The sequence below is a fragment of the Olea europaea genome, chromosome 15, assembly GCF_002742605.1.
Source record: "Olea europaea var. sylvestris chromosome 15, O_europaea_v1, whole genome shotgun sequence".
In the NCBI taxonomy this organism is placed as follows: Eukaryota; Viridiplantae; Streptophyta; class Magnoliopsida; order Lamiales; family Oleaceae; genus Olea; species Olea europaea.
Window position 1 is genome coordinate 25,570,767 of NC_036251.1, and position 12,066 is coordinate 25,582,832.

The following is a 12,066-nucleotide window of genomic DNA, read 5'->3' on the forward strand; positions in this document are numbered from 1 at the left end:
TGATATCTATTTTTTTCAAAATATATTTTTCTGTCTCTTCTTTTCAACCACACATTCTCCATTAAAATAATATTACAGGTAAATAAAAAAACTTTTCATTATTTTTCAACTATACATTTTTCATCAATCAACTATTCTAAAATACACTTAAAAAGGGGGGGGGGGCGGCAAACACCTGCTGAATATTTGCATATTTCCTTATTGGAAAATAGCCCTTTGAACTATTTGTCAAAAAAATGTAACTCCTACGCAGCTAAATAAAGCCCCTATTTGGTGCATATTTTTCATGCTCAAATATCAAATTTCTTATTGTTATTTGGTGCAGTCGGACATCCTTTTTTATCTTTACACTCATATGTAGAACCCATCTTTCAAGCTAACGATCAAAAAATTGATTTTTAAAATTAACACCCAAAAGCATTTAAATACCCATAGGCCACAACTGTAAATGGTCAAAACTCCCAACTATTGGATTTCGAATCCATGGATTCATCTTCAATTCGCATGAACCCACTCGTATTTTTCCATTCAAACTTTCCTCTTTCGAAGTATCTCCTATTCATTGTTTCTAGATCTTCCATCAGGTCAGTGCTAGAGTTTTAGCACTTTATTTATTGATTTTAGCTCAATTATGATTTTCGTGCGATTGTTTTTCTTAATTCAAGCCAAACCTTGAAGTATAGCCTTGTTTGATAGGTATTAAAATTAAATTTTTAATAGATTTTAATAAAAAAAATTGAAATGTATAGTTCAAAATTGTGGGACCCATGAAATATCTGATTAATATTGATTGTTTGATTTTAAATTAAATTAAAATATAATTTAAATCAATACCAAATATGGACACAGTGTTACACCCTACTCATTTTTGGTCAAAGTTAAGAAAACATATAGTCAAAGTCAAATGGGAATTTAAATTGAACAAATAGTTTTTAGGAAAAATTGCAGCAGCGGTCCATAACTTTTCAATATTTTGCAGACTTTACCTTAATTTTCAGTTTGTGCTACTCACAATTCAAACTTTTCAAAAATATGCATCTGAAGTCCAAATAAAATCATCCATTTGACCATTAGTTGACTAAGATCAATTTTGACCAAAGTAAAAATGGTAAAATGGTAACTTTATTATTTAACCCTATAAAACAATTAAAATAAATAACTAAAACAAAATAAAAGGAAAAAACTATTCATGTCATTCTTCACTCCACCCCTAACCTCAAACATTGCCCTTTGCAATCCCTACTCCTCAAATGGTCTCTTTGCAACCCTTCACCATTATTGCCACCCAGCAGAACCACTAGCTCCAGAGTCAGTGAAGGTATCGTGCTTACATTACCCTCCCTCTCCACCCATTGCTAGCAACGACCCAATTATTTCTTGGGCTTAGTCTTTTATTGCTTCGTTACGTATGGGTCAATTGCAAGATAAAATTGATGCTGCAAATGAATTAGCTTTCATTAGCTAAAGATAATGATAGAAATAAGAAAAATATAGTTGAAGTAGGGATGACAATTTACCTCGCACCACCCTATCCCCCCCCCCTCGAATGGGATCCAAAAACCCGCCTCGAACGGGTTGACGGGGGCGGAGAAAGGTGGAGTGACCCGTCACCCAGCCTCATGAAGGAAAAATTAAAAAAAAAATTAATAATTTTATTTTTAGACAGTGTACCTGTTAAAAACCCATTTGAAATTTGAAATTTATTCTTTAATAATAACATAATTCGAAACTTTCAAAATTTTAAAAAAATATAAATTAAAAAATAAAACGGGGCAACAAATGTGACAAAAAATTGCCCCATCCCCGCCCGCCCATTTAAGGTGGCGTGGGGCAGGATTTTGGCCAAATGGGGCGGGGTGGGGTCAGAGCGCCCCGCCCTGTTGCCATCACTAAGTTGAAGGTGGAATTTATAAAGATAATTCATCCCCAAATGCTCAAATTACAGCAATAGTTGCACTTTATAATTTAGCGAATGATAAGGAAAGAATGACCTCAATAATTGATGAATCAAGGGTTTTGATTGTTGTTCAAGTTTTAGGGGACTCGTCGATGAGTGTTCAAATAAGAGTTGCAAATTTGGTGGCTAGAAAGGCGGAACATTGTCCACTGGCACAAGAGGATTTTGCAAGGGAGAACGTGATTAGGGCGCTTGTTATGTTGTTATAGTTTGATGTATTAATGGATGATCCAAAGATTAGAGTTGGGAAATGGAGTAGAAATCCAAAGATTAGTTGCTGCAATTTTCCAATTCGAGGTTTTGAGGGTGGGGAAGGAGATGGATAGTTTCCTTTTATTTTTTTATTTTGTTTTAGTTATTCATTTTAATTGTTTTATAAGGTTAAATAGCAAAGTTACCATTTTACCCTTTTACTTTGATCAAAATTAATCAAATTTTAACTTCCTTGGTCAACTAATAGTTAAATGGACGGTTTTCATCCATTTAGACTCCAGGTATATATTTTTGAAATGTTTGAAATTGTGAGTGGCAAAAATTGGAGGTTATGTTAAAGTCTAAAAAAAGTGAAAAGTTAGGGATCGTCGCTGCAATTTTTCCTAATTTTTATGGGTTCTACTCTATAATTACGAGTACATAGGGGCTATAACTAAAATAAAATATGAACCTAGGGATTTAGTTCTCTATTACTATAATAAAAGGGCTAAAAGTTATCTTATATGAATATTGGGGACTTAATTTGCAATCACACAATTTCTACATTAACTAAAAGAAAAAAGGGTTCCATTTTTCTTTCGGGAAAGGTAGAGCAGTAAGGAGAAGAACAAAAAGAAAAGGGAAGAAGAGAGAGAAGAGAAAGGAGGAAAAAAGCAGGGCCGACTTTTTCAAGCTTGAGTTATCCATTCCTCCGATTTCTCCTTAGGTAAGTAATTCTTTGTTGTTGAATATTGTTACATTTAGGTTTGTAAATAGTGGTTTAACTTTAAAGATTTGGAAGGAAAAATAAATATCGGAGAAGATATGTTGAAGAAAGTGAAACTTTGAAAATGAGTTTGTGAAAGAGAGACCTATTCTTTATTTACTTTTTCTTTATGATACCAAATACTCGATTTAAAGGTTTGAGCTTGGATTTCCTCCATTATTTATGCAATTTTAAACTATTTTTGAGCAAAGGTAATACAATGGTGTTAGTCTGAAATTCTGTCCAGAAAAGTGCTATTTCTGTCAAAAGTTTATGTGCCAACTTTCTATACAGAATGTTACGTTTCTATATTCTGGAAGTTTAGTGCTGTTTTTGTCAAACATTTACGCCGTGGTTGGTTTGCCGTTTTCGGCCCATTTTCTGTTTTCTATTTTCGAAAATGCGGAAAACGAGTTTGGTCCGTCGTTTTCGAAAACGAGTTAAAATTTATAACTGAAAACGCAAAACGACTTTTTATCGTTTTCAGCGTTTTCTGTTATAAATGTGGAAAACGCTCAAAACGTGGAAAACGGGCCGTTTTCGGGGAAAACTAAAAATCGTTTTGAAAATGAAAATGGAAAATGAAAACGCAAACCAACCACTACCTTAGTTTCTCAGATTTTAAAGGTTTGAATGAAGCTAAATTGAAAAATATTGGAGTCTAGGTGTTGGATTATGTATATGGGTTATGATAGGTAGTGACTTGAATTCAGAAATTATTAGTGGATTAATGATATTCAATCGAGTCTGGTGATTAGTTGGTAAATAATTAAAGAAAATAAAAGTTAGAGAAATGGAGATGCAAGAGAAAATGTAGAAGCTGAGGAGAGATGAATTTGCATTAGTTTATTTGTCTGGTTGTGATTTGAGTAATTATACCATTATTTCAGTGCAACGTGAAAGTTTGGAGAAGCTCATGAACTTAGTGAGATTACTTTCTATATCTCTGGAAGCGAAAACCTTATTTTTCAGAAAATAAGCACTTAATTACTTTATATTAGTTTATAACGCATACATGAAATGTTTATTTATTATACTGCTTATTGTAAATTATATAAGTTGTAAAAGTTACTTATTTTAGATGATTGAATCAGACAGCATGAAATAAGCAATTCTTTTTAAAGTTAAATTATATCATCGTCATGTTATATCAGTAAAAATTATTTTAGTATATGTAAAGTTTATTTAAAACCACTGCAAAGTAGTCAAAGTACCCTATGTATTTTACTCATCTGCATTTTATCGTCATATTGTATCAGTATTAAATATTTCAATATATGTAAAGCTTATTTTAAAACTACCGAAAAGTACCCTTACTACCCTAAGTGATTTTACCAGAGTCTACACGGGTGCGAATACATTTCCATAGAGTATGACCTAATATGATTATTTTATGTGCTGTGCATTGGTGTGAATGTGTTTGCACTTGTGTGAATGCGTTTTCACTAAATACGACTAGATATGGTAATTGTATTTGCTCTGCATTGTTGTGAATACGTTTCCATAGTGTATGACTAGAATATATAACCTTTGGGCAATTCTGCACGCGCATAACTAGAATTTAAGAATTATAGAATTATCAGATTATGAATAGTCTTCCCATGTACATCAATATTAATCGACACATGGGTATGATTATTTCGGGTGCCTTTTGGTGTGATTTTTTAGTATATCAAATTTTAGATTACAGAATTCAGTTTATTCAGTTTACAGAATAAAGATTCCATCTTATAGTAAAGTGAAATGACATTTTTACTCATATTTTCATTGGTATCAGATTACTTATATAGTTATATTTAATTGTTTATCTAAAAATAAAGGATTTTATTTTCCCATCATTTTTTTGAATTAAAAGTAATTATCAGATTTTAGATTTTATTAAAGTTGTAATATAGTGAATAAGATTTTTTAGTAAATATATATAAATGGGAAAAGTATACTTATTTAGAACTGTCCACTCACTGAGTTACAAGTTTATATATTTTGTAACCCTTAGCTGAATTGAGCAACATTTGAGCATGTTGATATATCAAGTTAAGCCATTGCCATAATCAGTTTGTATGATTCATATAATTAAGTTAATGTCTCAAGTATTTAAGCATATGGACTCACTGCATTTTTGTAGTTTTATATTCTTCTGGGTTGTATTGTAATCTATATCAAAATGATTGAGTTGGTTACAGTTTGTTTTGTTTAGTATGTGTTAGATGGACAAATGGTCCCTAGTATCTTCAGATAATATATGTTTGGAAAATTTTGTTTCTTTTCAGGTAGTTTTTGTCTGATTTATGGTGGAAATTTTGTCAAATTTTTTATTAAATCCACTATAGTTAAAGAAGGTTAAAGTCAACCTTACTGGTGGGTCTGGTACCTAGCAACATCCATTATTGACGCACGTCATGTTTCGGGTCCATTAGGATGATTTAGGGCGGATTGGGTCAAATTATTAATTTTACCCAGTTACACAAAAGAGTGTGTTTGAGCCCCATTTTCATAAAAAAATAAGTTTTCTAATAGTGATTTTTTTATTATTTTTTATTTTTTTGGAGAATTTGTGGTTAAAAAGTAGGATAAGATTTTAGGATCCGTTTGATTGCAATGATGGAATTTGGGTGGAAAGAAAACGAATTTCAAGGAATTGAATTACCTAAAAATTGTTTTATTGGGAATTGTCAACTGGTATAATTTTTCAGGTTCGTTTAGCTTTGTTTTTCATGGAAATTGTCAATTTAAGGGATATCATCTTTTACAATTGTTTCTAAAATTTGTTTTCATTGCAAAATAATAATAATATTATTATTATTATTATTATTAAATAAATTAATAAATTACAAGAAATCCAAAAAATCCAAAATTATCTATCTTTTGGTGTTCATTTGGTTTTGTTTTACATGAAAATTGTCAATTTAAGAGATATCATCTTTTACAATTGGGAAATTTAAAAAATTAAAAAAAAAAAAAAAGAAACATGGAAACCAAGAAAATGCTGACGTGGCGGCCAAAGTGGGAAAGTCAATTCCCTAGAAAATTTTGTCAATCAAATAGACTAAAAGTGGAAGTTGGAAATTGTTTTCCATTTTCCATGGAAAAAATTGGGCTATCAAACATAGCCTTAGGTTTACGTGCCAATTTTTTTTACTCGAAGAATGTGTGGTCGAGAATGACTTTAGGGGGTAAAAATGAGTTTTTAGAAAAATGGGGGTCAAGCAGGGGCAAAATGTTTGAATTTTTCCATCCAATCAGACCACAACTTGCCAATTCAGTTTACCATTGTATGAAAACATTATAGCTTAATATTTTAATTTTATGTTAGAATTGGTTGCATATGGACAGGTTGCATTTATGTGCTCATATAATGTCATTTATACTACGATACACTGCAATCTAACAAATTGGGAGATTTTTCTGTTTATACTTTATAAGATAATGGAAAATGCTGTGCGAGCATTTTTTTAAATTTTGAGTTTGCTTTCTATATGAGGTGATTTTTGGTTTTTAAGAATCTATTTTATTGGAGACAATATTCAGTGTAGCTACAGAGAAAAGAAAGGACATGGGTTCTCGGCTACAAATTCAGGGGGATGAATCGGTTCTTTTACGTGTCACCCATTCTAACATCAAAAGTTTTTCAGCTGACGTTCGATTCTCTCTACAGGTGGACTTCTTTTTCTAGTTAATTTAAATGATGTTTTTACGTCTTTCTTCAATTAACTTTGTCCAGCTATCAATCAATTCATGAAAAATGACTTTTAGTACCAGTAAATTGTCTCCTCGGTAAATCTAAGTGCCAAACATATTAACTGTCAATTTCACGTGAAAGGATATGACTACAAATTCGTGTTGAATTTGGATATAGGTAGCTGAGTACATGGGCACGTTATTTGTAGAATCAGTAAGCATACTGAAGAATATATATATATATATATGTTCTATATAACTTTGACAACAAAGAAAAGACAAAAATGGCACAAAAGAAGAACATTTGGTTACTTTTGTTAGTAAAGTCTGGTTGTGGCTCAGTGCTTGGTGCTGATTTTAAGCATTGGACACATATCACGTGTCATGTCAAGCATGAAGCCTGGCATGGGTACAGCATTGTAAACCAAGAGTTCAAGTAACATAGGCCGTAAGAAATATGTATGTACAAAATGTAAATGTATTGGCTAGATTACATGTGGTTCTTCTGCTAAAAGCATTCGAGGCATGAAACAAGAATTGCTTGGCTTCTCGTGATGGGTCTGAGATATATAATCTTGATTTTCTTTGCAGATGACAGTAGAAGCTGTAAAAGAGAAGTTGTGGAAGAAATGTGGTACTTCTGTCAATTCCATGTTCCTCGAGCTTTATGACGATACTGGAGCTAAAATTGCAGACGTAGGTGATGATGCAAGATCCCTGGGTTTTTATTCCCCACAAGACGGGTCAGTTCAGTGTCAGTTTCATTTTAAATCCTCCCCTTTTTGGTGAACATGTGCTAATAAATAAACATTATAAATGTCCACATCTTATTACGGTTTTCTAATTTTGATTCCTCTCCACTAAATTCCCATAATTTTTCTTTCAATAATTACTTTGACAGAAGATGGTCATGGTAAATAGTCAGTCTCTTAGATGTTTCAGCATGTTGTTGTTGTAACTTCTCAAGTTTTTGTTGCCCCTTTTGTCTGTGTTATAATATTCATTTTTTTTTATGACTGTCAAATCTGAAGCTTTGTGGTTATGGTGCCATAAAAATGAAAAGAAGTTTTGTCACTTTCCATTATCATGATTACATGATTTGAGACTAAATTTTCTCTAACTTATTTGGATGCATCATATCTTCTTTTGTAGTTTCCGGCTGCATGTCATCGATCAGGACCCATCATCTGTAACATCTGGGGGTTGGCTGGAAGACACGTCACTTGTTGAGAAATACAAAATTTCTGAAGAGGCATATGAGAAACGTGATGGTAGTCTCTGTGGTCATAATCTTTGTTTCCACCATTGCCTTTGGCTAAATAAAGATACAATCGTAAATTAGTTTATTTTTTGCACCAGTGTGTTCTATCGGCTTCTTTTATGAAAATAGTGATGAATTTCAAGGTCATAATCAAGGGTGAACCCAAACACTTTCGATTAGGGGGTCATAATCAAACTTTCAGACGGTGGGTAAACTGTAAATGATAATGACAGTCTGTAGTCGACAAATTGGGAGAGAGAGACAAAGGCACAAAGTTGAGTTTGAAGCTGCCCATTGTATAATATATTTATTGTGTAGATTTTAGACGTTGACATTCTTTATTAAAAAAAAAAAAAAAAGGCAGAAACTAGGGGGTCAATTGATCCTATAGGACCCCCCAGGTCCACCCCTGGTCATAATAATGCATTAGTTCCACCACATCTATAGCTGAATAGGTTTTTTGAAGCTGAGGCTTGGTTTGTTTAATACCATCCATCAGCTTTATATTAGGTAGGTGACTCGGGCAATATTGTAGGTCGAATTGCAGCTGTCAATTCAATTTTCGTTGGTATTTGTAATTATGTCTTACACATTTTTCTTGCCTAGGTTCTTACCTCGTAATGAGATGAACAATAACTTGATATGACCCTCAATTCATTGCATAATTTGTGTTTCAGGTACTTTCAGAAAGTTCAAGGAAAAATTTGGACATCAACATCCATCTGATCACGAGTCTAAAGTATACATCTCTTCAGTATCTTTGGAATGTATTGTGGATAGCTTTTCTGAGTTCCATTCTAGAAGCATGATAATCTCTGTGCTTCTTCGCACGTCTCCCTTGTACTCAACAAATATAAAATTCTTGTGATGCTCTTTTCTCTTTTAAAAAAAAACGAGAATTCTCTGATTCAGAGCTGACCTTTCAGTCCTAGCTCTATAGCCAATAAGAATGTCCAAAAAGGATTCACGTAGCCCGCTCCATGTTTGTTTAGAATATGGCTAGGTTCTTGTTATGGCTGATTTTTGCATTCTTTTGAAGTGTAGAACTTATCCACATGAGCAAAGATTATTGCTAGTTAAGCAACCTTGACATTTTTATTTGTTTGTAGTACTGTTTTCATTTCTGTGACTTGTATCTTTTCTTTTCTACCGACAGATTTCGGACAACTTCATGGAGGATTTCTGTGCAAATATAAAGGTTGGTTAATTTGAACTTTTTCGTTCTTATTTTCGATCGAAATTACGCGCGTATATAGCTTTCTCAAAGATGCCTGTTTCCTGGGAGTGTTAAGTGCATGCTTGTAAAAGATAAGCATTATCAGCAGTTGATCAAGGAGAATCCTCATCAAAGGCTGCTATTGATTCCACAATATCCCAAAATTCTACACTTACTTCTTTTAGGTTTAGCATTGTCTCTTCATGTTACTAAAGCATTTCAGAATCCATCATATGAACTTGTACAAATATAACTATTCTTGACACACTGAATCTGGTAAAGAAATTTCCCAATTTTATGGTGATCACATTATAAGTTTGCTCTATGATAACTTCTGAAACGTGTTTATTGGCTGCTGATGGTTGATTCCTCATCAGTGTTCTGATTTGGGTATGTAAGAAAGATCTGACAAGGTTTTTGAGATGATAAATCCCTAAGCTTTAAAATATTTCGGCATTTCTCAATCTTGAATCATCAGAGTTTGGTGCAGTTGTTAAGAAGAGCATGGCTACTCCACATTAAAGACCATTCGTTCTCTAAATATTCTTTAACCAAGAAATAAACTGCAAATTATTAATTATTTCTGGTTCCTTAAGACTTCTCAGACATGGCACTATGAATTATAATTGATATTAATTCTGATGTTATTTAATCTGACACGTACAATGTGTTTATCTTAAGAACACAGATTTAGATCTAGAAAAAGCTTGAATGCAGAACAAGTTCTTCATATGTTACTTTGTATATTACTTTCTTTTAACTTGCCATCCACTATGTTTCAAATTTTATTAATATTCAATTTTTTTTTTCTTTTGTCTAAATTCATAATTAACAGTCACAATTTTCTTTTCCTTGATAAAAAGGTGGGGGATAGATGTCAAGTTGAACCAGGGGAGAAGAGAGGGGTCGTCAAATTTGTGGGGCAGGCAGAAACTCTTGCACCTGGTTTTTGGGTTGGAATTCAGTATGATGAACCTTTGGGAAAACATGATGGCATGTATGTGACCTCCAACTTCTAATGTTCGTAATATTTGTGGCAGCTTTAATGTATACGGCTTTCTTGCGTAGGGTGAAAGGAAAGCGATATTTTGATTGCCCTCCGCTTCATGGTGGAATGGTCAGACCAGACAAAGTGAAGGTTTGTACTCGTAGACATTGCAATTTAGAGGCTGTTCGTTTATGGAAAATATATATGTGCAGAACCAAATCTGAAATCTTATTGTAGATAATAATGTGGGGAACATGAATCCTAGTTAAAGAACCACATTTTCTCATTATTATCTAGAACGAGCTGACATGTTTATCTAATAAAACATGAAAATTTACAATAGTATATCCATATAATGGGAAAACATTAGCTCAACTGCTGCGCTGATTCAAGAAATCTGAAAGCAAATTATGATTGAACTTAATTTTCAAATTACTGTACAAAATGAATATGCATTACAATGGAATTGGAGCTTAGAAAGCCGTTCAGGGAGAAGGACATTGTTTCAATTTCATATAAAGGCTTGGCACTTGGTTATCCTAACTTAAGTTGGCCTTAGTCGGGCTAAGTTCAAGCAAAGATCAGTTAAACTCCAAGCTTCAGTGATCTCCTAGAAGATACCACCTTGCCAATGAAACTTCTTTCCACAGAACCATAACTGAAAAAGAGAAAATAAAAGGTACCCCTGAAATGGATTCGTGAACCATTTGAACCAGAGCTCTGCTGAATGAAAGAGATTTCTTTTAAATTTAGGTTGATCTATGCCAGAGGCAGCCCTATGTCTAGATAACCCTCTAATTTAACCTGCCTATCTACTGCTCAATCCCCACCTTGCTTCTACATTTCTGCAGATCATAAATGTGAAACATCCGATTCCTATTTCTTCTACATAAGCATAATTGCTCATACTCAATTATTCATCAATGGTAGACATTTATAATATATAAAATTTAACAAAAATGCTAAATTGAACCAAGAGAGATGGATTGGGAATGTAGACTGATACTGGCTGCCAAGGATGAAAGAGACTGAGGTGGTTGTTGGTGGACTTGAACATTGTTGAGAAGCTTGGATTCTAGCTTTCTTGGAGGAAAGTTATAGTTATCTTGTTTGTTGTTTTTTTTTTTTTCAGATAATTTTCTGTCATTGTCTGGGGTTTGTTGAATTACAGTTGGCATAACTGTGTTCGGAAATGAAAGATACTCATCTCTAGGATAAACGGACTGTAGGAAATGTTTATGTTGTGTTTCCAATGCTAAAAATGTTTATCCCATGTTTTCTTCGACTTTATTGATTGACTGAATTGCACTGAGATTATTGGCAGCTGATTATCTATTCTATTCCATTTGCCACGTCTCCCCTTAGTCATCTATCTACATCTAGTATAAGAATGTCCCTGTGACCTTTTCTTTTAATTCACATAAGATTATTATTCTATGCAATGTTCTAAAAAGCTCGCCTAAGCATCATCGAGACGCGAAACTTGGCCTCGCTGCCTAGCCAGACTTGACGCTTTTTTACGCATAAGCTTTGCCTAGGCTCATTTTGGCTCTGTAAAAGCTTGAAGCTTAACCTTGTCGCCTTGCCACATTTTTTAGAACTCTAATTGTATGTATTTTGTTGCTAGTATTTTTGCTTTTGGAACGCTTGTTAATAGTTTTGTTCATTGAAATGATTTGAATATTTCTCAGGTTGGTGATTTTCCTGAACAAGATCCGTTTGAGGAAGAGGAAATATGAGTCTCGAAAAAAAAGGCTTTTATGTTTCACTCCTGATTAATTTCAAACTAAATTCAGAGCCACTTCTATGATTTCTGGAATGACAAGCCTGAAGGAAAACTTAGCATTTCGTGCTATGATTAATTGCATGGCAATGGCATGACTGCTAAATTTATAATTGTTTTCTGGTTTGGTGAATGCAGCTTTACTTGATGATTTGATTAATGTCTGCAATTGCAGCCAACAGATCTTACATTTACATGATTTTCTTTTGTGGAGTTTTTCGTGCA

The 12,066-nt window shown here is 33.2% G+C and overlaps 1 protein-coding gene across 3 annotated transcripts; it reads left to right on the forward strand.

Moving 5' to 3' along the window:
• Window positions 1-2,748: 2,748 nt before the first annotated feature.
• LOC111410635 (tubulin-folding cofactor B) lies at window positions 2,749-12,066 on the forward strand. Of its 3 annotated transcripts, none has more exons than XM_023041072.1 (9): window positions 2,749-2,876; window positions 6,444-6,570; window positions 7,185-7,336; window positions 7,746-7,864; window positions 8,532-8,593; window positions 9,011-9,052; window positions 9,934-10,067; window positions 10,139-10,208; window positions 11,750-12,066. In XM_023041072.1, exons 2-9 carry the CDS (start codon window positions 6,469-6,471, stop codon window positions 11,795-11,797), a joined length of 729 nt encoding a protein of 242 aa, XP_022896840.1. In that variant the 5' UTR covers window positions 2,749-2,876; window positions 6,444-6,468; the 3' UTR covers window positions 11,798-12,066. The 3 variants fall into 3 exon arrangements, with proteins under 3 accessions (XP_022896840.1, XP_022896841.1, XP_022896842.1); XM_023041073.1 differs by having other exon boundaries at window positions 2,756-2,876; window positions 6,449-6,570; XM_023041074.1 differs by lacking the exon at window positions 6,444-6,570 and having other exon boundaries at window positions 2,756-2,876.

Bases quoted from the DNA above. Each gene is read 5' to 3' on its own strand.
- LOC111410635 (XM_023041072.1), top strand. From the start codon at position 6,469: ATGGGTTCTCGGCTACAAATTCAGGGGGATGAATCGGTTCTTTTACGT. The intron at 7,337-7,745 runs GTCAGTTCAGTG...CTTCTTTTGTAG, and splicing joins TTTTATTCCCCACAAGACGG to TTTCCGGCTGCATGTCATCG. The intron at 10,068-10,138 runs GTATGTGACCTC...TTTCTTGCGTAG, and splicing joins TTGGGAAAACATGATGGCAT to GGTGAAAGGAAAGCGATATT.